Source organism: Lissotriton helveticus, chromosome 1_1 (assembly GCF_964261635.1).
Source record: "Lissotriton helveticus chromosome 1_1, aLisHel1.1, whole genome shotgun sequence".
Lineage (NCBI taxonomy): Eukaryota > Metazoa > Chordata > Amphibia > Caudata > Salamandridae > Lissotriton > Lissotriton helveticus.
The window spans coordinates 1,035,779,395-1,035,803,028 of record NC_136057.1 but is presented as its reverse complement, the minus strand read 5'-3'; the positions used below and the strand labels follow the sequence as shown (position 1 = coordinate 1,035,803,028).

General features: G+C 47.6%; 1 protein-coding gene and 1 long non-coding RNA gene across 5 annotated transcripts in view; one reads left to right on the top strand and one right to left on the bottom strand.

Moving 5' to 3' along the window:
* The window catches only part of LOC144820216 (uncharacterized), a 159,430-nt gene that overhangs the window by 18,718 nt on the left and 117,078 nt on the right, over positions 1 to 23,634 (bottom strand). The window lies entirely within an intron of this gene.
* The window catches only part of FLNC (filamin C), a 201,131-nt gene that overhangs the window by 120,875 nt on the left and 56,622 nt on the right, over positions 1 to 23,634 (top strand). For all 4 annotated transcript variants that reach the window (XM_078677798.1, XM_078677808.1, XM_078677804.1 and 1 more), the window contains 3 exons: positions 2,109 to 2,706; positions 7,065 to 7,238; positions 17,398 to 17,560. In XM_078677798.1, coding sequence (XP_078533924.1) covers positions 2,109 to 2,706; positions 7,065 to 7,238; positions 17,398 to 17,560 — 935 coding nt within the window. The remainder of the gene's footprint in view (positions 1 to 2,108; positions 2,707 to 7,064; positions 7,239 to 17,397; positions 17,561 to 23,634) is intronic.

The following is a 23,634-nucleotide window of genomic DNA, read 5'->3' as shown; positions in this document are numbered from 1 at the left end:
TGGGTGTGAATGTTTGACTTGTTCAGCATTCCGTCCATCATTTGTTCTTTTTGCATTGTATCAGAGTGGCCCCTCCACCTCCCTTAGTGTCTATCCAGGGAGGAATAGCACATATAGGAAAAGTCTTTATGTTTTCTCTCCTCCAATCATTAACTCGCCTGTGCCCCTTCGTTTGAAATACTCTTATTTGCTTCTTTCCCACCATTTGTTTCATTCTACCTATTTCTTCATGTGCCTCCAAAGTTCCCACTTCCTCCCTCTCCCTTCCACGTCCTCCCATTTTTGGATCATTCTCGTATCTCATCTTCCTTTCTCTCCCCTGCCGACTTTTCTTCAAACCTTCTCTCACCACCAACTCTCTCCCTCCTTTCTTCTTTCCTTCCTTGCTTCCTCCCACTCCCCCTTCCTTCTTTTCCTCTCCCGTTTTTTCTTTCTTCCTTTTCCCTCCCTACGTGCCAGGCTTCTTTTCCATCCTTCCCTTCCCCGCCTGCTCTTTCCCACCTTTCTAGCTTCCTTCCGTCTTCCTCCACCTGACAGTTCACTCACACTCACCACTTTCCCTCTTTCCCACTCTTTTTCTTCCTTCTTACACCTCTCTCTGTCTTTCTCTCTCTTCACACTTTCTTTAGACCCTCTTCCCTCTCTCCATCTCCTCCCCCTCTGGTCTCCGCTGCCATGTGTTTTTCATTTTTACAGATTTTTCTTGTGAAGGAGTTGGCTTGGGTGTGTTGTTGGGGGCTGGGAGGGATCAGCTGGACTTAAACAGAACATTCACGGAGGGCCCCAATCAACATTGCTCTGATGTATTAGTGCTGTCCCCGGGGGTCGGTTACAAATAAGTAGTGCAGGCCCGGCCGCTCCAAGAGGAAACCGGATCTGTTCTTCTGCGGGGAAACCCCGTCCGGGGGCATGGGGCGGGTTACCAGAATTTTCCAGGCCTTGTAACATGTGTCCTGTCAGTGACACCTCCGTATGAAGCCCGATGGCTTGTGGGGGAGGGGAGCGCTGCATCTCGTCACTGGCACTCTTGGAAGGCCAAGGGGGCCCTGAGGAGAGCGCCTCGTCTCCGTTTTCACCTGTTCAGGAGTGAATGACGCTAGTGCACATTTACCATTTTCATAGGCCTCTTAAAGGGCCTCAGAGGAACGGGTGTAGGGGGACCTCATTTGTGAGCCTCGAGTTCCTGTGACGACCTCACGATATGACATCTCCCCCTTCAGAGAGAAAGAGGACATATCACCAACACTACTTCACCTGAGGGTTTGTGAAAAAGGGGGAAGGAAGGACAGCCCCCTGTGGGAACCATGGAAGAAAGGGACACGGAGAAGGCAACCCTTGTGTGGGTGCTGCTGCGAGCGGTAGGGGATTAAAAGTTGAGACTTGGGGCCTCATTACAAGTTCGAACCAATGGTCCGCCAAGCCCGTGGTGGGGGTACAAGGACCGCCAGAGTGGCGGTCTGCCTGCCGCATTAGAACTGTGGCGGTTGGACCCCCACAAGACCACTGCTGCCGCAGGGATCCACGATCCTCCTTTGTTTCCTCACCACCACACTTTTCTTGGCGGTCGCACCGCCATGAAAAGTGCGGCAGTGAGGAAACTCCTAATATGCTTAGCAGTGCCGCAGCGGCACCACTAGCATATTAGGGGCCTCAGACCGCATATTAGGGGCCTCAGACCACTGCACCACCACTAGAGATCATGGATCTCTGACAGCAGCAGTGGTCCTGTGGCGGTCCAACCTCCAGACTCCTAATGTGGCGGGCTGATCGCCAGTCTGGCGGTCCGCGGACCGCCACCACAGGTTCGGCGGTCCATTGGACCGCCAAACTCGTAATAAGGCCCTTAGCATCTAATGATTACGTGCGTGATTTAATTATCATATAGTCATGGTATAGCCTGAGGATGCACTGGTGTGACGCACTCAACAGGAAAAAGGTACAAGACTGCAGTATACACATGTCTAACGTAAGTGTGTAAAAACTGAACTAAGCACATGCAAAATATAACACAGGACTGAAGAGACCAGAGTGTACACGGCAGAACACTGAAAGATTCCTGGGTCACATATTGTGCCATCATTCATTATTTGTTTCTGATTTCTTCACAGGTGCGTGCTTACGGCCCAGGACTGAAAGGCGGATTTGTGGGTAAACCAGCACCTTTTGCCATCGATACCAAAGGCGCCGGCACTGGAGGTTTAGGCCTGACAGTAGAGGGACCTTGTGAGGCCAAGATAGAGTGCCAGGACAATGGCGACGGCTCCTGCTCGGTGTCCTACCTACCAACAGAGTCCGGAGAGTATGCCATCAACATCCTATTCGCCGAAGTCCACATCCCAGGCTCGCCCTTCAAGGCAGACATCAAGCCGGTCTTCGACCCCAGCAAAGTAACGGTCAGTGGGCCCGGCCTGGAGTATGGCAAGGCGGGGGAAACCGCCACGTTCACAGTGGACTGCTCCAAGGCGGGGGAGGCCGAACTCACCATAGAGATCATTTCAGATTCTGGTGCCAAGGCAGAGGTCTTGATACAGAATAATAGTGACGGAACCTACAGCATCACCTATATCCCGGCCTTCCCTGGCATGTACACCATCACCATCAAATATGGCGGACACGCAGTGCCAAAATTCCCAGTCCGGGTTAATGTGGACCCTGCTGTTGACACCAGCGGAGTGAAAGTCTTTGGGCCAGGCGTAGAACCACGAGGTAACGATGCTATTTCTTTGTGGCTGTGTGTTGTATGTGCGGGTAGTAATGAAGCCTGGGGGAAGTTGTGCAAGTTGTGCATGCACAACATTCACACTATTCACAAAGATGCCATCCTGGATCTGTTAATGCTTGAGCTGAGCAAGTCTGGCCAAAGAAGGCAGCATTACAAGTGAATGACAGTGTTTGCATAATCAAGATGTGATTAGCCAAATGAGGGCAAGTCAGTTAAGGAACACAGACACAGATAAGGAACACAGACACAGATTAGAAACAGCTCCAGGGCCACAGCTATCATTGGTGTAGCAAATGGAGTGGCTTTGGCTTCAGGGGTGTGAGAGACACTGCATCTGAGTTATGACTGCCTTTCACTCCCCAACCGGAAGGGGGGCGGCATATTTTCCTTCCTTGCATTAGAGCTCATGACACTCATGTAGCCTACGACAGCTCAAAAAATCTTTGTTGAGTCCCAACAGTGGAGCAAAGAGTGTGCACCAATTTCTCTCTATCTTGAACAGAGCTAATTCCAAAGGAGACCGAAGAAGTGCATTTGTAGGGCAGCATGCAGGAATGTGCCTGACACCACTGTGGCGTTAGACCCCAAAGGCCGCACTTACCATATCAGTCAATCACACATGAAAACAATGATAACAAAACAAAGTGTAATGATGACAATTGTCAATGATTATTAGCAATAATATCAATAAAATAAGAATATTTACTGTAATGTGTCGGTTTTCATCATGTGCCTCATTTATGCTAGTTTCTGACTGATATTCTGATGCGGTATATACCCAAGAGCAGTTTGTGCACGGGTTGTGAGCATTTAGATCACCGTTTGATAAGCATACCATTTTGCTGTATGCACACTTTGAGCACCATTTTTGAAAATGAGGAACATATCACAATATTCACCTGGTGCAATTTCTTTCAGCTGAGTTTTCTTTATGAATCAGGTTATAGTCAATTCTAAGTTATGGTTGTGAAAGTAGTAGACACCTTATGGTTCAAAACATTAGAAAAGTTAGTGACGACTTATTAAGACAAGTTAGTTTCAATTTAGTAGAAAGTAGCTCAGACAGGTGGATTTTTCTAACCAATTGAGCAGTAAACTTCAGGATTAGCCTCCAAAAGCAGGTCATCATTGTAATACCTCAAAATAGCATTGGCTCTTTCTCCCCAATGGAGAATGGGACATGAAGATCAAATGCACTCGACAATATCCATATAGGTTTGGTTCCTATAGCACATTGGGGGATTGGACATGATCATTTTATTTATTTATTTTTGTGTTTTATAGAGCGCAAACTTGACCCGTTAGGGTATCAGAGTGCTTTACAGAGTCGTAGAGTTGTACAAAAGGCATGAAATAATAAGAGTATACCATCAATAGCGAGGGAGCGGGGTGCCGGGTACAGAAGGGATGGAGGGATAACATGGACAGTTTACATTACAATTACACTTGACAAGGACACAGGTTACATGGTGGGGTGAGTAGGTCATCAGAGGGAGGCAAAAGCCGTGAGTTGATCAGGGTTTCTGATCAAAGGTGTTGTGCTACACTAATATTTAGGCTGGGTCGTGTCCACTGCAGGGGATCAGACATGACGATCGAGTGCATCGCATTAATTTAGTGCAGTGTTTGTTCCTATTTCACAGAAAGTGACTGGATAAGAGGATTGTGAACATTCTACTGCTATAGCATTGCTCTGGTTCCTAGAGCACTGCTGGGAACCGGACATGATAATAGAGGAAATCCAATTAAATTATATTGTGCTAGTTCCTTTGTCACTGCAGCAGATTGGACACAATTATCAAGGCAATGAGGGTCCATGAGTTTAGTAATAATAGTTCCTTTAGCACAGCAGGGCGTTGGGCATGTGTATCCGGACACCTTAGTTCAGGAGTATCGTGATAATTCCTGCACCGCAGGAGGGCCTGGGAAATAACCTGGGGGCACAAGTACTTTGGTGTGCTGGGCATAACAAACCACACCGCAACATGGATTGGGCACCACAACCCAAGGAGCTCTAGTATGTTATTATATTACTGAATCCTGCACAACAGCACGACTTAGACGCAACAATCCAGAGTTTCCAAGTATGTTAGACCCATGGTAGTTCTTGCACCACAGCAGAAGGTTGGAGCAGAAGATTGGGCACACTGATTCTTAGTCCTGCTACATTCGCATAAAGTCTATTCCTGCACCACAGTGGGGGTGGGATATGATTATCCAGGGTCTTAATACTCTAGTTCTGCACCAGGGAAGGGGCTGCACGATGCAGCGGGGTCTTGATGCACACATCATTAAAGTACTGGCTTCTGTACCACTGCTGGTGCAGGTCACAACCATCCAGGTTAGTGTCATTGGTGATCCTCCCATACCTACAGTCATGAGATTTTATGATTGAGGGACATTGGGGGTAATAAATTAAATATGAAAGAAATGGAAAGGGCGACAGCGCACAGTTCTTGGAGGCAATGGTTACGCTGAGTGTTTCTGCGTTGAACAAAGTGTGTTGAGTTGTAGAGATGAGAGTATATGATTGAAGTGGGCATCTGTGTACATAAGGTTAGCACTGGTTACTACATCACTGCTGTGGATTGGGCACAATGATAAAGGCGATCATATTACATGAGTGCTATAATAATTATGGTTCCTTTTTTACTGTAGGGTGTTGGGCATGAGCATTCGTAGTTCAGGAGTAATTGCTGCCCCACAGAAGGGAGTGGGAATTAAACTCTGCTCCTTAGTACCTAAGCACTCTTGTATCACTTAATCACAGCGTGGATGAGCGCTTGAGTGGGGGACTGTGAAGAGGACAGGGTAGGTGTTTTGGAAACAAGATGGAGGCATCTGGTCATTACTGAGAAAGAAGGCCGAGACTAGGAAATCCAAGTGATTGAGGGTGGCCAGCTCCAATAGAGATTGCAATGAAATCACTATGGGGCCGATTAGGATGGCGTAGAATCCGCATCCTCTGGGCCGGCGGAAGCCACCGCCGGCCCGGAGGATGTGGATTCACCGCTGCCGCCACAGAAAACACCCACCGCCAGATTAGGATGGCGGTGGGATTTCGGTTGGACCAGCGGCGGACGGCAGGTCCGTCCGCCTCTGATCTCCGGGGTGTGGAGGGCTATTTGGTGGCGGTGTCTGCAAGACACCGTCAGCCAAATTACGATGTGCATTGAAACATGCTTTTCCACGGCGGCTTTTCCGCCGTGGAAAAGCCTGTGGTCTTTGGTGTTTGGGGGCCCGTGCGGGCCCCCAGGGTGTCGGGGGGTGGGGGGTGCACATGGGGGGTACCTATGGTACCCCCCAGCTTTACATGCACAAAGTGGCAGGCGCCGCGCGGTGCCTGCCGCTTTGTGCATGTAAATGTAAAAAATGCATTTTTAACCTTGCGGCGGGTGCTGCTTCAAGCAGCACCCGCCGCAAGGTTAAAGATACGAGATGTGACCGCCAGGGTGGCGGTCACATCCTAATTGCACCGGAGGGACCGCCGCTGCCCCTGCGGACGGTCCCTCCACCTCGGGGTGGCGGACGGACGCAGGTCCGTCCGCCATCCTAATAGGCCCCTTAGTTAGGTCTTTCGCATATCTTGTTCTGAAAATGGGATCTCTTCTTGTGTTGATTGAAATAAACACAATCCCTATGAGAGAAAACACATGTAGTTTGTTTCACAGTCTTCTGCCTTTTTAATTGTAATAACTAGTTCTTTGCAAGATTTTCTATGAATGTGTTGTATAAAGGATATCCCACATTTTGACTTGCTAGTATTTTTGTTTGGTGGAAAATGTATAATGCAATATGAGGCATGAAATACAATTTTGAATCCCTTTAGAAAATGTAGAAGCAAACCAGAGAAACACCAAAATGCAATTTCTTAGACATGCATACAGGGGAGATTGTGAAGTCCAGTAAGAGATAGTGTGGGATGTGAACTTGGTGGCTCACTTACGGACAAGTTCTGAAGCCACTAAAGAGTTGGGGTTAGAAGTAACTTTTGATGAGGACATGCTGTGTGGATCTGATGTAACTGAAGAGTTGGATTGGAAATGTCTTTTTGGATCACATGTAATCAGATTCTAAAGTCACTCCACAGGCAGTAGTGGAAACCCCTTTAATGGAACTTTCTTGTCATTGTTCTTAAATCACATGGGATTTGAGGTTAGAGATCTATTTGATGGCACATGTTGACATTTTCAGAAGCCATAAGAGATGAGGTTTGAAATGATATTAATGGACCACACATGGTCACAGTCTGAAGTGACTAGGGAGGTGGGATACGGAATGGCTACCCTGGAAAGCATATGATATTGGTATGATTCAGTTGTTCTCTTTTTTTTCTCCCCAGGTGTTCTTCGTGAGGTCACTACAGAGTTCACTGTGGATGCCCGCTCTCTCACTAAAACAGGGGGCAGCCATGTCAAAGCCCGTGTCATCAACCCTTCAGGTTCCAAGACGGAGAGCTTCATCACAGATAATGGTGATGGGACATATCGTGTTCAGTACACAGCTTACGAAGACGGTAAGTATATGATTTTGTGGGCTGTACTTTCACGACCCCTTCTTTTTTAGCCGGCTTACAAGAAGCTCTTGTCCTCTCCTGTCTCCATGGTAAACTTACAGCAGTATGTGATACTGTTCTGGTAGAAAACAGAGAGGAAATACACTACATTTGAAACTGCTGTACTAAAAATGGAAAGTAATTTATTAAAATTAATATTTCTTATGTCATAGCTTGTTTTACCACTGCATTCATACCCTTCCAATTGGCAACTTTCTGTTTCATAGGCCCTGTTTTAGAGTTTTGCGAATGGGATAATCCGTCACAAATGTGACGGATATCCTGACCGATGTATTACAAGTGCATTATATCCTATACTAGTTGTAATGCAGCAGACGGTATATCTGTCATGTTTGTGGCAGAGTGTCTCATACTGCTATCACAAGAGGAGTACTGGACGCTTCATTCACTGCGCTGCTGCGCAGAATTTCACGACCACTGCTGCCATGTCCTTTTGTAGTGGTGGAGTATCTTTTCAGCCAAAGTTTAAATCAGGCCCTAATCAGACGTGCGGACTCCTTATCATGCCTGAATTAAATTGCAATGTTTTGTTAGGAAGAAACCCTCCACGTCTGTACACCCAGCCCTCCTTCGACAAATAAATCTTTCTGGCAAGCTCTTCGCTCAGCTCAATCTTTGAGGTCCTACTTCTGTATCTCTGCCTGAGCGAACCAGACTAGCACAGCCAAACTATCCTTCACCTACAACTGTTTTGCACCTAAGGACTTTAGTGCTGTCAAAAAGGCTTCCAGTGGTGTCCAAGATAGGCCCTACAGGCCCTAAGCCATATATGTTCAGGATTTTCTAATATGATACACTTAAAAAGTGGGAGCCGTAAGTGCTTTAATTGGAGAAGGGAAGTAGTAACAGGATGCCCATAGTTTGGCCACAATAACAGGATGTCCTCTGTATGGGCAATAGTTCTAGGAAGTCCTCAGAGCAGGCAGTAGTTTCAGGATGTCCTACATGAGGACAGCGGTTGCAGTATCTCCTCAATGCAGGCTGTAGCTCCAGGAAGGCTTTGCTGGAGGCAGTAGTTGAAAGGTGTTATCACAGTAGGCAGTAAGTCTAGGAAGTTAGTATTTCTAAGAAGACATTAGTGCAGGCGGTAAGCGCACGGCCTCATCAGTGTGGACAGTGGTAGTACCAGGTCTTGTTCCGTGCCACCAAGTTTCAGGCAGTCCTTACTGCAGACAAAAGTTTCAAGAAACCCTCAGTGTAGGCATGAGAAATTCCAAGAAATCCTCAATGCAGGTGGTAGTATCAGAAAGTATACAGAGTAGGCGAATCTATGATGTGCTTCAAGTAAGTCTTCAGAGGAGGGAGTAGCTCCAGGAAGTCGGACCTAGAAGAAGTGGTAGTAGTTCTAAGAAGCCAAGACCTCAGTGCCGCAGTATTTTAAGAAGTGATCGGTGTAGGCCCAGCGAAGGCGAAGTTACAGGAAATCTTCAGTGCCGGCAGTACTTTGGAGTGTAAAACCTCAATGAAGGAAGTAGCTAAAGGAATTTCTCAGCGCACCAGAAATTCCTCAGTGCAGGCAGTAGTTAGAGGAATTCCTCACTTAAGACAGAAATTGCAGGAAGACTGCAGTGCAGGCAATATATTTGGGAAGTTATCAGCAAAGGCAGCAGTTGCAAGAATTCTTCAATGCAGCCAGTTCGAAGAAGTCCAAAGTTCGTGTGATAATGTTGTATTCACAACGGTCCTAGTGTCCCTTTACCACTGGTCTTTTAGCAAGGGCCTCCTCTGCAAGTCTGTAACTCTTCCCCTGGGAGAGCCTGTCTATAATTAACCCAAGTCCCTGAACGCTGTGCTCTTTGTTTATTCATCGAAACTTGTTCAGCTCCTTAACTCTCAGTCACCGTGAAATAACACCATGGCTTTTGGTTCACCAGAGTGCCAGGGGCAGCAGATGTAATATCATATACCCTTTCACATCTGATAACATCCGGGTATCCCTTGCCTAACTTGTAGCCCCTCTATGGCCTCCTGTTTGCTGCTCAGAGGTACGGGGAGGGTCAGGGAGGGAGGCTACAGGAAGTATACAGGGTTCGTGGACCCCACTCTGTTCACGTCCGGTTCTTACCATTCAGGGTTGGATTGGGATTGAAAATCGTCCCGGGCACACTAAAAAAAAGTGGCCCAAATTTGCATATTGCCTTTCCGCAAAACAATGCACGGATTAGTTCACACAGGTGAAACACACCTGAGAACAAGTGAGGCCACTTTTGGTCAGGCCCCCTGCCCCCGCTCAATATGCATACATTAATGGGCCATCCCAGCTAGATAAAGGGAGTGACAGCTCTGCCGTTGATAAAAGAGAGGTAATGGGCGCCATCTGCCTCCAGAAAGGCCACTCAGGTACCCACTGGGCCGCTGGCGACATCTAAACACACCAGACATAGCATAAATTGGCCCACCCAGGTTGCCCATAAAAAGCAGCCCACAGCTGGAACTCGGATACCGGCCCCTCTGCCATTGCCCGTTTTACCATTCCGACCCTGCTACCACTGCATTCGTTAAGCCTGTCACCGGGAACTGCTAGGGTGGTTCCAGGGGCACCATAGAACTTGCCAGCGAAGCAGCTGTTATGCTTGTATACACATACTTGATATCCATGAATAGCATCTGCGCCACCAGAAGACACGCTCAGCTCTGCTTTTTACGAGTGGCTACCAGTTCTTTCCTGCATGCCGAACATCCACTTCGTGTTACTGAGTTGGCATAAGACCAATTTAGGTTGGTACATTTGTATTTTTTGGCTGCCCCTGTAGCACGGCACTTGACGAACCATCTCAGCAATGGAAAGATTGCGTTGGCAGGGTCTTCAATGGTACGGAAAAATCTATGTGCCAAGGCATGGCCAAATGAATGGTGGCAGAATATGTGTGCCAAGACAGGGCTCAGGGAGTGGCGGCAGAATCTGCAGGTCTAAAGACAGCCAATAGAAGTGGTGTGTTAAAGTTGAGTCCAGAAAGTGGTGCCAATATCTGTACACCAATGGCGGGCCAGGGAGCGGAGTGTACCAAGGTATGGGGTGGGGAGTGTTAACAGAATGCACGTGCCGAGACACAACCAAGGGAGTGGTGGAATCATTTGTGTGTCGATGAAGGATCCACTGAGTTGCAGAGGGCCCCTGCGTATCCAGGTGGTGGAGGGGCGGGGGCTGTGTGGCAAGGCAAGGATAGAGAGTCCATAAGCCAGGCAAGACCGAAAGGTGAACATGGTTAGTGCATTTCCCAATGATGGGTTATGGGTGGAGGTAGGGTATTGAAGGATATGGAAGGTGGGGTGCCTGCAAAGAAGGGGCTCTCTGGTTGGGGATGGAAATATTCTGTGTTTTTTAGCAAGGCACACGGAGTGGCAAGCGAGATTGGGTGACAAAGCCAGGCCCAGAAAGGGACGGTGTAGTTTGTGTGCCCTGGAAGAGAGGGGCAGTCATCACGGCAAGGCAAGGGCTCTTTTTTTGTAGCCAGTTTTGAATGTACAAAGCCATGCATTTGTTATCATGGTAGCTGAGGAAGCCATGGCCACCCTATGCCACCCCCAAGCTTACCCCAGTCTAATGACTCAAACCGAGAAAGCACACAATAAGGGACATACCTGGGTTGGTAAAGACCTCCGGCTATGCAAACTGAAGAATCATCACAACACACGTACAAGCAAACATCTACACGAAAGCAGTATATTAACCACACCCATACTAGTAATTATCCAACTCAGACAAAACAGACCCTGATGTGTGACGAAATCCATGGTGTGAAGATACCCGAACTCTGACAGCACTGTGAGGACATACTAATGGCAGTACAGAACTCTGTATGTATTTATGTATGTTCTGTGTACAGCGTGGAGCACTGTACAAAGTCAAAGGCAAGGATAGGATCAAAGAGTGATTGGAGGGATGGCTGGTGGCTGGGAGCAGACGCTCTATGTTAAGAGCATTGATATGCAGTGTTCTTTGAAATGTTACCTGGCATAAAGCACATAAATGTACTGCGAACAGATGGACATGGACATACACACATACAACGAAATGCGCACACGCGAAATATCGAAGAGGTTGCTTGCTGACCCTCGGACACAGAGACCGATATTACGCACCCACATGCAACACACACCATTATTTCTATAAATGCACATACATGCACATAGTCCCTTATTGAGACAAATGCAGGCACATATGGAAAGTCATTCACCTACGGAGAGCTACACACACACTCTTACACACTAGTGTATGCACGAGAGGGAGATGCTGGCAGTAACAGTTCTCGCGCCCCGCCCGGGGACCCTTCGCTCCAAGGTAAGTGGAATAAATAGTTGTTCATGAGGCGCGCCATGCACACACATTTCTGCATTTAAACAAATATTGTGTCGACCAAGCACGCAAGTCTGAAACCCAGCTCTCTGCCCCAGGCCCCAGGGAGAGATTTATTCTGTAATGTGAGAGAGCGCAGGGGTTTCCCAGCGATTAAAAGCACATGTAAGCACTATCACAGCCACGAAAGAAATGTGTTCTGTGGCAAAGCAACATGCATCCTTGTACACTGGTGCTTCATACACATACATGTAACTCATGCACACACACACTGGCAAAGAGACAGTCAGACACTCATGGTGCAAAAACTCACCCTAATGTCAAAACCGGCACTATCCAGCTAAAAAGGAGACACACTTTCTGGAGCAAAGAAACACACCACACCGCTCTCCTAATAAAGAGCGCTGCAACCTCTGTTTGTCGAAGGTGCAGCTGATGCACCTGCCCAAGAACCCTCCCTTCCTTTCCAAGATGGGTTCACTCCTTTTTGTAGAAGGCAGGTCCACACTACTGGTGCAAGATGTTATGTTCCACCACTCCCTGTGCAAAATATGCCCAACACTTCATGTGCAAAAGTGACCCACAACTTCCTGTGCAAAAAAAGTCTTATCAATTCTTATGCAGAAACAGAACCACACTTTCCTCTGCAAAAAAGACCCACCACTGTCTGTGCAAAAGAGGTCTATCACTTCCTTATGCAAAATATATCCAACACTTACAGTGCAAAAGAAATTCACAACTTTCTGTGCGTAACAGATGTATCCATTCCTATGCAAAACGGAACCACATTTTGCTGTGCAAGAAATCCAACCCTTCCTGTGCAATAGAGTTCTCCTATCTCCTGTCCAAGATAGATTCATCCATTCTTGTCCAAAGCCGGTCCAGAAATGTTGTCCTCTAGGGACGTTCAAAGTGTGCCGGATCTCAACCCCCCCTACTGCCCATCCTAGTGCTTTTCTCTGACAAAAACCTATACTCGAGCCTGGTGAAATCACAAATCTTTTCCCTGAAAGTCATTCAGCCCAAAGAAGCAGTCGAGATCACTGGGTCCAGGTGGTAGACCAAGGCTCCCCGCATGGCCATGGGTCTCCCAAAGCTGGAGAGCACGCGTCACAGGCTGCTGGTACCTGTCTTCAGAGCACTGTTTAGTCTGGGCCTACTCAACTCTGTGAACAAAATGCAAGTTCACTTGCTGAAGAATCCCTCCTATAAGAGGATGAACTATTAAACTGCAATGAGGAGATTGGTAGAAGCAGGAGGAAGACTGGTCTATTACCTTTGGTAGAAACTGGATATGGCCATGTATCACCGAGACCCTGCACCTGCCATGAAATAACCCCCAGGTCCTCCCTCCCTGTGCCCCCATCATCCCCCTGCAGAAAGACAGCACACAACAATTTTTTGTAAAGCTTTTTGGGTTATGGGTTGTAAACCCCCAGCGGTAGTTATTATGAGACCCAAAAACATCACATATTAAAAAAAAATCACTCAGTATCACTTTACAAAATTAATACACAGAAACCCCAAAAACCCCATACAGTATTATGTGCAATTTGTATTATGTACAATTTTGATGGATGGCTAACCTTAACATAGACTCTAATACATAACCATTCCTAACCATATCTAGTCTTGTCCCCGCGTATCCAGCATTGAGGCTATTAATGAGTTCATGACTGCTCAACCTGTGAGGTCCCCTATCTTGGAGGTTGGGGTCCACCCCCTTTGCATCCCACCCTGGAGTAATCTTGCTCACGGGGCCCATCAGGTTACCTACCTCGGGCACCCCCAACCCTCTCATTATCCCTCCAAGGGCCTGTGCTGCTAGCTTGCCCCCATGCACACATGCTGAATGGGCCGTAAGGGCCAGTTGACAGCATGCATTACCACACCCTCTAGCCGACTTGCTGAAAACGCCCCCTGGGTGGCCCTTTGAGACCGTTGTCCTCACCTATCCCAAGTAAAAGGATGCCTTTTATGGACTGGAACGGTCCCAACAATCATGACGTCCCCCGTAGACCTAGGACACAATAATAAATACGACAAAAAACCCTGACACCACTGTAAGAAAAATATGTTAATACAAATGAGCATAAATAGCCAATAACAAACATGCCAACTTAAATCCTGGAGACTGAAAGAGAAGATTAAGCAACCTGAAACAGGAGAAAAATGAACACACAAGCAACTGCTGCCTAAGGGGATGGTGGGCGGGACAAAAGACATTATTCTGGTACCCTGGACGGAGGGACTAGCCGCATCTTGTTAGCAGGAGCAGTGAAAAGAGAATTCTTCACCTGTCTGCCACCCGCTTTAAGGGTGGGACCGACTTGGACCGGATCGGAGGCGACCATCCCGGCGTGCTTACGGGCCAATAGCTGCTGCCAATATTATCTGGTGGTGGTGGCATCATACGCCACTGCCCCCAGCCCCTCGGGCAGGTCCGGCGTCACGCCATACATGCGGCTCCCCCTAATCAGGGACGCATTGGCATTAGTTTAGGTAACAGCTGTTTAATGATCTACCCATTCTCCTTCAACACACTTCCGAAACAAATATTGCAAAAGACAGTAGGTCTGAATTTTTAATAGTGAAAAGCTTTTGGTTTTTGAGCATAAAGTAGTGCTTTGTTAATGGTTTCCAGAGATTCTGTGCATTCCAGTGGTGATTGGTAATTTTTCCATGGATGGGGTAGAGGGCCACACACACACACTCACTCACACCCATGCATTCACACACGCACACACACATTCACAACACTCACTATGAAATGAATGAATGAAATGAAAACAAATTTATATAGCGCTACTAAGCCCAAAGGGCATCAAGGCGCCTACTAATTGCACATACATTCATACATACACGCATGCACCAAACATAAAACACACATAAAACTTACCTTCATTGCAGCACTCCGAGAGGAAAGCCTCATAGGTCCCAGGAGGGGGCTGAGCCTAGGTCAGCCTGTGAGTGGAGTCAGCAGAGTGGGATGAGGTCAGTGAGACTGCTGACACCACCCCACTCTATGACAAGGTGTCAGTGATTGACACTCAGCCTATGGCACATCAGGGCTCAAAACTGAAGCACCCAGATCCAAGGCAGTCAGTGACGCTCCCCCTCATTACAAGGGGGAGGGCTTTGAGGAGCTTTGCCAGGCTGAGATCACACCCACAGGACTGTGACATCTTGAGACCAGTATAGTTGTGCTAAGGCGGCCAGGAGCCTGCATATTTAGCACATGTCTAGCGCCTGGCTGCCTGACCTGAACAAGAAGAGTGTCTGTAAGGCTGACCATTGTTCAGCCTGACAGACACTCTTCTTGCCTGGAAAATGGTGAGGGGCTTGGCCCCCAGCCTATACGAACAGGCCGCTGTTGGGACATACACCTTTTACTCTTTCTCTTCTTCTGTAGCCCCATTTGTCTGAGAGCCCCCATCTTTCTTTATGTCCTATCTCACTCTGGATGCCCCACCTCTGTCTTCATGCCCCTAGCAGGGTGTATTTAATCACTTCTCTCTCTGTCTCTCTCCTGCTGCATGCCCATAAGCAATCTCTGTTCCCATTCCTATGTCTCTCCATGCACCCTCCCTTTCTGTGTCTCATCTTTCGGAATGTCATCCCTCTCTCACTGTCTCTTTACCATCCTCAAAGCCCTCCCCATCCCTCCTCTTGTCCTCCAGGTACCTTCACATCAGACCAGGAGTGAAGCACCACTTACGCTGTCACTTCCTGCTCCACCAAATGTGGGAGGAAGGCTATGGGAATAAGCATTCTAAAGCAGGTCTTTTTGGATTGGGCTGTAAGAGAGCTAGAGGCACAACCCAAAGTCTTGGACTCATAGAACCTGGTTGAAAAGGTCTTCTGGACCCTTCTGGAAGGAGCTCGTCCAGCCTGACCATGACCGCGCAGTAGCCAAGGGCATGCTGCACTCCCTCAAGGTTGGAGAATGCAGTTCCACTGCCAGGGCTGTTATTTTAGGGGTCGGAACAGGATACGAGGAGCTCTCACAAAGGTTTCTCTAATGTCAGATCCCCAGCTGCTACCCACAATTAATCCTGATCACGGACACCCCCCGAAGCCCTCCCTCCACGCTTGACAACGACTCCTTCTCTGCGTATGACAGGGTGTGGATTCAGATTCAATGTCCTTCACCATGCAGGAGCTGGCCTAACGGTGTCTCTGTCTACTGCTTCCATACATGCCCCTATTGTGTGCACCGATGGGATGTACAGGGCTATAACGTATTCTTCCACCCTATATGTTTGATACAAAGGGGCAGATTTATGAGGCCCTTGCGCCTCTTTGCGCCGCAATTGCATCACTTTATTTGACGCAACGGTGGCGCAAACAATGCACCCTATTTACAACGTGACGCATCTAGGAGATGCGTCACGTTGTAAAGCCCTGCGCCATAAGGAGGCGTTCCTGCGCAGGGGGGGGGCGTTCCTGCGCAGGAACGCCTCCTGAAAGTGGCTGAGTGAAATCTATAAGATTTCACTCAGGCACTTTCAGGCCAATGCTGCGTCAAAACCCTGCACCTGCTTGAAGCAGGCGTAGGTCTTGACGCAGCATTGTGAAGATGGGGCACCCCGAGCCTTGCTGGAGCTGCGTTGCGCTTGCGACGCAACTCCAGCAATGCGCCACCTTTTGCCCCATGGTGCGCCGCATTGTAAATGCGGCGCACCATGGGTGGCGGAGCTGTGGCGCACTGTGGCGCACATTAACTGGCGCATCCCTGGGGATGTGCCAGTTAACATAAATCTGCCCCAAAGTGCATAAATAAACACAGCCCCCTTCACTCCTTCTCACCACAGAAGGGATTTGTCAATTCTTCACACTTTGAGTAAGGGGTACCCAGAATTAGCTACCCAGCCAGCAGTAATGGTCTCTTCGAAGTGGGTGGCACGCCCTGGGTTCATGGGAGCGGCACTCCGCTCCTCAGTATGTGTCTTCCAAGCACCCCCCCCCCCCCCAAGCAGTCTCCCAAGGGTCCTCAGACGACTAATTGAGAGGTGAATCTCACTCAGGAATAGTTCATTTTAGCAATGTATGCATCGCGTAGGTTAAAAAGAATGAGTGTGTCACGGTCTGACTGTAGGTGAAGAGGATGGGAGGTCACAATAAGGTGGTCAAATATCAACCTACAAAAATATTGTCCCACAGTATTGACTCAATATATCATCAAAGTAAGAAGATGTAAAGTTAAGAAAAGTGTATCTACACGTCCCTGTATGTACTTACCTTAACAATATGCTTTTAGTTGATAGTGTGGTTTCAATAATTTTGCGCAATAATAGTGATCTTGATATTGTGACATACAACCAGTGAAGACCACCTTTCCCACCTTTCACTAGCAATTAACACTTAAAAATATTGTGCATACAGTAACTTTGGTGCAAGGATGGATTCTGCACTCGCTGGTGAAATATCTTCGAGTAATGAGGGCTCGGCCACAACTCCCCATCGGCATTGGCCAGTGAGTGCCTGCTGCAGCTCCCCGCTGAAGCAAAGGAGGCTTGTTTAGGGTTCTTTCTCATCTACTGACATATGTTGGACACAGTAAGAGACTCCAGTTAAAAGCATTGAACATAGCAAGTGACCTATGCCTGCACCTCCATCATTGGCATGTACTGCACACAATGAGGGGGCTGCTAACAGAGCTCGTTGGAGTGCATTGGGCAGAGTCGTGAACCTGCTCTACTTCTTCACTGAACTGCTCTGAGCATAAAGGTTTTTTTAATGGAAATCTTGCTTCCCTGCTTAGTTCCTTCTCCTTGTGACAGGATGTTTTCTGGGTTGCAGGTATGCATTTGGTGGAGGTCATGTATGATGATGTTGCTGTCCCCAAGAGCCCATTCCGTGTGGCTGTCACAGAGGGATGTGACCCCACCCGCGTCCGAGCCTATGGCCCAGGACTGGAAGGAGGCCTGGTGAACAAGTCAAACCACTTCACAGTAGAAACCAGGTGGGTACTGCACTGTGATTTGTAAAAGATAAAGTGACAAAAACAATAGCTCTTGAGATGGTCTAATCATTTATTCACTAGGAAAAAGTCATGCTTTAATCCATGCTCTGTAACGAACCCGCTTCCTTCTTCAAAAGTCCAACAGAACTCAAGTTTTGGGAAAATATAATTGCCAATCGTGAGGCTAAAGCCACGATTCTGAGTATAGTGTAAAATGGTGAGGCAGATATCATTATCACAGGCTAAGGTACATAGCGAGGATGGCTAATTCCTTCTATTCTCAGTTTTGCATTTGAAAAAGAGGCACAACACATAGGATCAGTATTTAACACACCAAATTCCACATGTTTGTGCATTTTACCCAGGCCTGTCCTCTGATTAATTTAGGCAGGTTATTTCTGGGATTAGAAATTAAACCCCAACTCACAATCAGAGCTAAAGAGTTGTATGTCTGTTTCTGCTTCCATTAGAAATAAATTCACTTGAACATGAAATGATCAAAAAATTGAAAAATAAGTTATCTAAGTGTCTCTTCGTTCGTGATATCCTGCACTTCATTTGCTCAGCAGCACTTTCGCTCTGTAGCAGTATTTCGGCCAAAGGACAGTCAATCATCGTTTCCTCAGACTTTGATCCTTTTATAATGCCCTGGTTAGTGACTTTTTTTTAAACATTGAAGTCACTGACTGTCTGATTTGAAATATCCCCTATTAAATTGAATACCTTGGTGTATATTGTTTACAGTGTTATATTTGTTTATTTCTTTTAAGATTTTGGAATAAAATGCTTTCAGAGATATGCAGACATTATTTTACTTTAGAAGTCGGTAACAATAGTATGCTATCAGGTGATTATGAATTTCAAATTATACACAGTCCTTTTATTGGTTACATTTGGACAGATTACAGCCAATTACAAATATTGGTTTGTTTCACAATTATCTTTTTAGGCAGAACAGTCAATGAAGGGCATTCTGTCATGTCTATAGTATATATAAGCTAATATGCTTTGTATATCACTTAGAGATGTTTTTGATTTCCTCACTACCTACTCATGAGCATTCATGTATTAATGTGACCAGAGTGATGTATCCATAAGAGTGTGTTCACGTAATCTTCAAAGTGAGGACGCCCTATGGAACCCTTTCTCCTGTTCAATGAATTGATTGCTTATCAATGCTTTTTTAGAATACCCATTGCATTACTGCAATGATTAAGTTCCACAATAACTTTACTTCAGCTCATGAATCCGAGAACTCTTTTGTCAAAAATATTCTCACTAATAATGTATTAATTCCCATTCCACCTCCCCGCCGCCATCACATTGAACTGGCGTTCATCTGCAGCTAAACCATCTCTGTAATCTGACCAAAGTGCATGTGCAGTGTAGATGCACTACCTCCTCGAAGGAAAGAGTTGCTCTCATTGGGTGACACAATCCTGACTCGAATGCCATAGATCTCACAAGGGCCTTCTCCTGTGTGGCATTGATCATCGCTGGGCCTTCTCCTGTGTGGCATTGATCATTTCTGGGCCTTCTTCTGTGTGGCATTGATCATTTCTGGGCCTTCTTCTGTGTGGCATTGATCATCGCTGGGCCTTCTCCTGTGTGGCATTGATCATTTCTGGGCCTTCTCCTGTGTGGCATTGATCATCGCTGGGCCTTCTCCTGTGTGGCATTGATCATCGCTGGGCCTTCTCCTGTGTGGCATTGATCATTGCTAGGCCTTCTCCTGAGTGGCATTGATCATCGCTGGGCCTTCACCAGTGTGGCATTGATCATCGCTTGGCCTTCTCCTGTGTGCATTGATAATTGCTAGGCCTTCTCCTGTGTGGCATTGATCATCACCGGGCCTTCTTCTGTGTGGCATTGGTCATTGATGGGCCTTCTTTTGTGTGGCATTGATCATCGCTGGGCCTTCTTCTGTGTGGCATTGATCATCGCTCGGCCTTCTCCTGTGTGCATTGATAATTGCTAGGCCTTCTCCTGTGTGGCATTGATCATCACCGGGCCTTCTTCTGTGTGGCATTGGTCATTGATGGGCCTTCTTTTGTGTGGCATTGATCATCGCTGGGCCTTCTTCTGTGTGGCATTGATCATTTCTGGGCCTTCTTCTGTGTGGCATTGATCATTGCTGGGCCTTCTTCTGTGTGGGTTTGATCATCGCCAGGCCTTCTCCTGTGTGGCATTGATCATCACCGGGCCTTCTCCTGTGCGGCATTGATCATCGCTGGGCCTTCTTCTGTGTGGCATTGGTCATTGCTGGGCCTTCTTGTGTTTGGCATTGATCATTTCTGGGCCTTCTTCTGTGTGGGTTTGATCATCGCCAGGCCTTCTCCTGTGTGGCATTGATCATCACCGGGCCTTCTCCTGTGCGGCATTGATCATCGCTGGGCCTTCTCCTGTGTGGCATTGATCATCGCTGGGCCTTCTCCTGTGTGGCATTGATCATTGCTAGGCCTTCTCCTGAGTGGCATTGATCATCGCTGGGCCTTCACCAGTGTGGCATTGATCATCGCTTGGCCTTCTCCTGTGTGCATTGATCATTGCTAGGCCTTCTCCTGAGTGGCATTGATCATCGCTGGGCCTTCACCAGTGTGGCATTGGTCATTGCTGGGCCTTCTCCTGTGTGCATTGATAATTGCTAGGCCTTCTCCTGTGTGGCATTGATCATCACCGGGCCTTCTTCTGTGTGGCATTGGTCATTGATGGGCCTTCTTTTGTGTGGCATTGATCATCGCTGGGCCTTCTTCTGTGTGGCATTGATCATTTCTGGGCCTTCTTCTGTGTGGCATTGATCATTGCTGGGCCTTCTTCTGTGTGGGTTTGATCATCGCCAGGCCTTCTCCTGTGTGGCATTGATCATCACCGGGCCTTCTCCTGTGTGGCATTGATCATCACCGGGCCTTCTCCTGTGCGGCATTGATCATCGCTGGGCCTTCTTCTGTGTGGCATTGATCATCGCTGGGCCTTCTTCTGTGTGGCATTGATCATCGCTCGGCCTTCTCCTGTGTGCATTGATAACTGCTAGGCCTTCTCCTGTGTGGCATTGATCATCACCGGGCCTTCTTCTGTGTGGCATTGGTCATTGATGGGCCTTCTTTTGTGTGGCATTGATCATCGCTGGGCCTTCTTCTGTGTGGCATTGATCATTTCTGGGCCTTCTTCTGTGTGGCATTGATCATTGCTGGGCCTTCTTCTGTGTCGGTTTGATCATCGCCAGGCCTTCTCCTGTGTGGCATTGATCATCACCGGGCCTTCTCCTGTGCGGCATTGATCATCGCTGGGCCTTCTTCTGTGTGGCATTGGTCATTGCTGGGCCTTCTTGTGTTTGGCATTGATCATTTCTGGGCCTTCTTCTGTGTGGGTTTGATCATCGCCAGGCCTTCTCCTGTGTGGCATTGATCATCACCGGGCCTTCTCCTGTGCGGCATTGATCATCGCTGGGCCTTCTTCTGTGTGGCATTGGTCATTGCTGGGCCTTCTTTTGTGTGGCATTGATCATTTCTGGGCCTTCTTCTGTGTGGCATTGATCATCGCTGGGCCTTCACCAGTGTGGCATTGGTCATTGCTGGGCCTTCTTCTGTGTGGCATTGGACATTGCTGAAGACGGCTGGAATGCCAGAAACCGGTCCTCAGAAGCTTGTTTCCGGTCCAGGGAAGACATTGTTTGGCAGTACGCTCTGGACTGTTCCCATGAGGCGCAGGGTCAGACTGATTTGCATATAGCCATGTCTGAATTGGGGTGGCTGAGTGGGCTAAAGAACGGTGATGGATTAAACCCAGATCTTTTGACTGGGTGTGAGTGTTTGATTGATTCAGATGCTCCGTCCATCACCACCCCCTTTTGTACTGCTATTGGTCATTGCTGGGCCTTCTTTTGTGTGGCATTGATCATTGCTGGGCCTTCTTCTGTGTGGCATTGATCATCGCCGGACCTTCTCCTGTGTGGCATTGATCATCACCGGGCCTTCTCCTGTGTGGCATTGATCATCGCTGGGCCACTTCCAACTTTTGCTGACAGTAGCGATGCTGCCAGCTTCATCGAAAGCAAGGAAGTACAAGGGACCACCCCTCCCCCTTTGACCCCAGTACCCTCAGCCCGCTGTCTGGGTGCCTCGTCACTCCGTGAACAAGGGGTGTGCATCTGTGCATCTAGTCCTACTATTAGGTGCGAGTTCAGCTTCGGTAACACATTTTCCACATTTCTACCTTTAGGAGGAAGAAGCTTTGCTGACATCATAAAACCTCATGTAATTTATCTAATTTTGTGAATATTCCTCACATGATCGTATGTCAGAATTTTGATCTTTTAATATTGTGCTGCCATAACATTATAGCAAAAATGTCGACAACCAAAATATCAAACATGGTAAGTATATATCAGTATGTGTAGATTCAGTTTTCTTAACCCCACATCAACGTACCTTGAACACATACACCCACACATATACATATAGAAGGTAAATATATAAGTATAGTAAAGCTACTTCTTCCTACTTCTTTGTGCGTTTTTGATATTTTGGTCATCAACATTTTTTTCTATAATATTATTTTAACATTTAAAGATTTTAAGGGGTCAATATTTTGGTACCCTACTCTTTATATACAATTGAGTCCCGGAATGCTGTGGCATGTCAACCTATATATGCTTTAAAGCTGCAGATTGGTCACAGCGATTACCGTTTGCAAATACATTCTGTACTATGCATTGCATAGATGCTGTTGCAAACAAAAATGTGTTAGCTGTTTATTTTTTATTTTTGCTCTCACCGCCAGTGTTTTCGAGGCGCTCTTTAATTTCGCCAACAAACACACAAATCAAGTAGCTATCTGCAGGATGCTTTTCTCTACATCAGTCATAATCCTTTGAGGCTCTCGGTTCCACAGGGAGGCAGCCAGAACGGAGCATGTTCTGACCCTTTCTCAGATTTAGAGAAGCCAAGGATGCTCAGCATCCTGTGTTGCTAGAATCCAACTGTGCAGGGATGTAGTGAGGGGAGATGAGTTAAATAAAAAAGATGGCCTTTTAATGTGGTATGCTTTCTGGGTGACACAGAGTGCTTTAGACTTAGTGCATAGGCACCAAGAGGGGGCCGCTGTGTGTCTGCCAGCCCAGGGGTTTCAGTAGTCTCATGTAGGTAGTGATAGACAGCAGATGGAGGGCAGCCTCCTTGAAATGCTGCAACCAATCACAAGTCTGCGTACGAGCACTAAAATACAAACCATGGCAGACGCCCACAACACCCGAGTGCAGGTCCTCATCTAACAAGCCTGGAATAGAACAACAGCTTCCAAGACTGGAGCTGGTCTCTGCGCTGGCCTGAGGGTTGGTAGAAAACTGACTGCCCATCATAAAGCCAAGATTCAATGTGGACAGAGCCATCCTATAGTATAGAGAGATGCCTCCTGGTAATGGTTCAGAATCTTTGGTTCAAAGCAGGGCCTGTCACCAACACAGGTGCTTGGGTTTTACTGTTATTGCTTTAAGGAGCCAACAGGGCGGAGGTCAAGCGAGCAGGGATTGGGATTGAAAATCGGCCCGGGCACACAAAAAAAACCCGGCCCCATTTGCATAATGCCTTTCTTCAAATCACTGCTTCAGCGTAATTGCATTAAAATGAAGGCGGGCGGGGCTTAAAAAAATGCACGCATTCGTTTACACTGGTGAAACACACCTGAAAACAAGTGAGGCCACCTCTACTCAGGCCCCTTGCCCCGCTTAGTATCTGCACACATTAATGGGCCGGCCAGCGAGACAAAGGGAGTGACAACTCTGCCTGTTGCTAAACCGGGGGTGGGGGACCGGAGGTGTGTTGGTGGGGGGATGGGGGTGGTAGTGAGCGCCCATCTGCCTGCCGAAAGGCCACTCAGCCACCTACTGGGCCGCTGGCTGTATTCCGAAAATAGAGACACCGCCCAAAATCGGCCACAGACTGCTCAAAAAAGGCCCCAGACTGCTCAAAAAAGCAGCCCACAGCAAAACTCGGACACCGGCCCCTCGGGCATTGCCCGAGTACCCGCGTTACCAATCCGAGGCTGCAAGCGAGCCTATGTCTGCTATATTCGCTGCG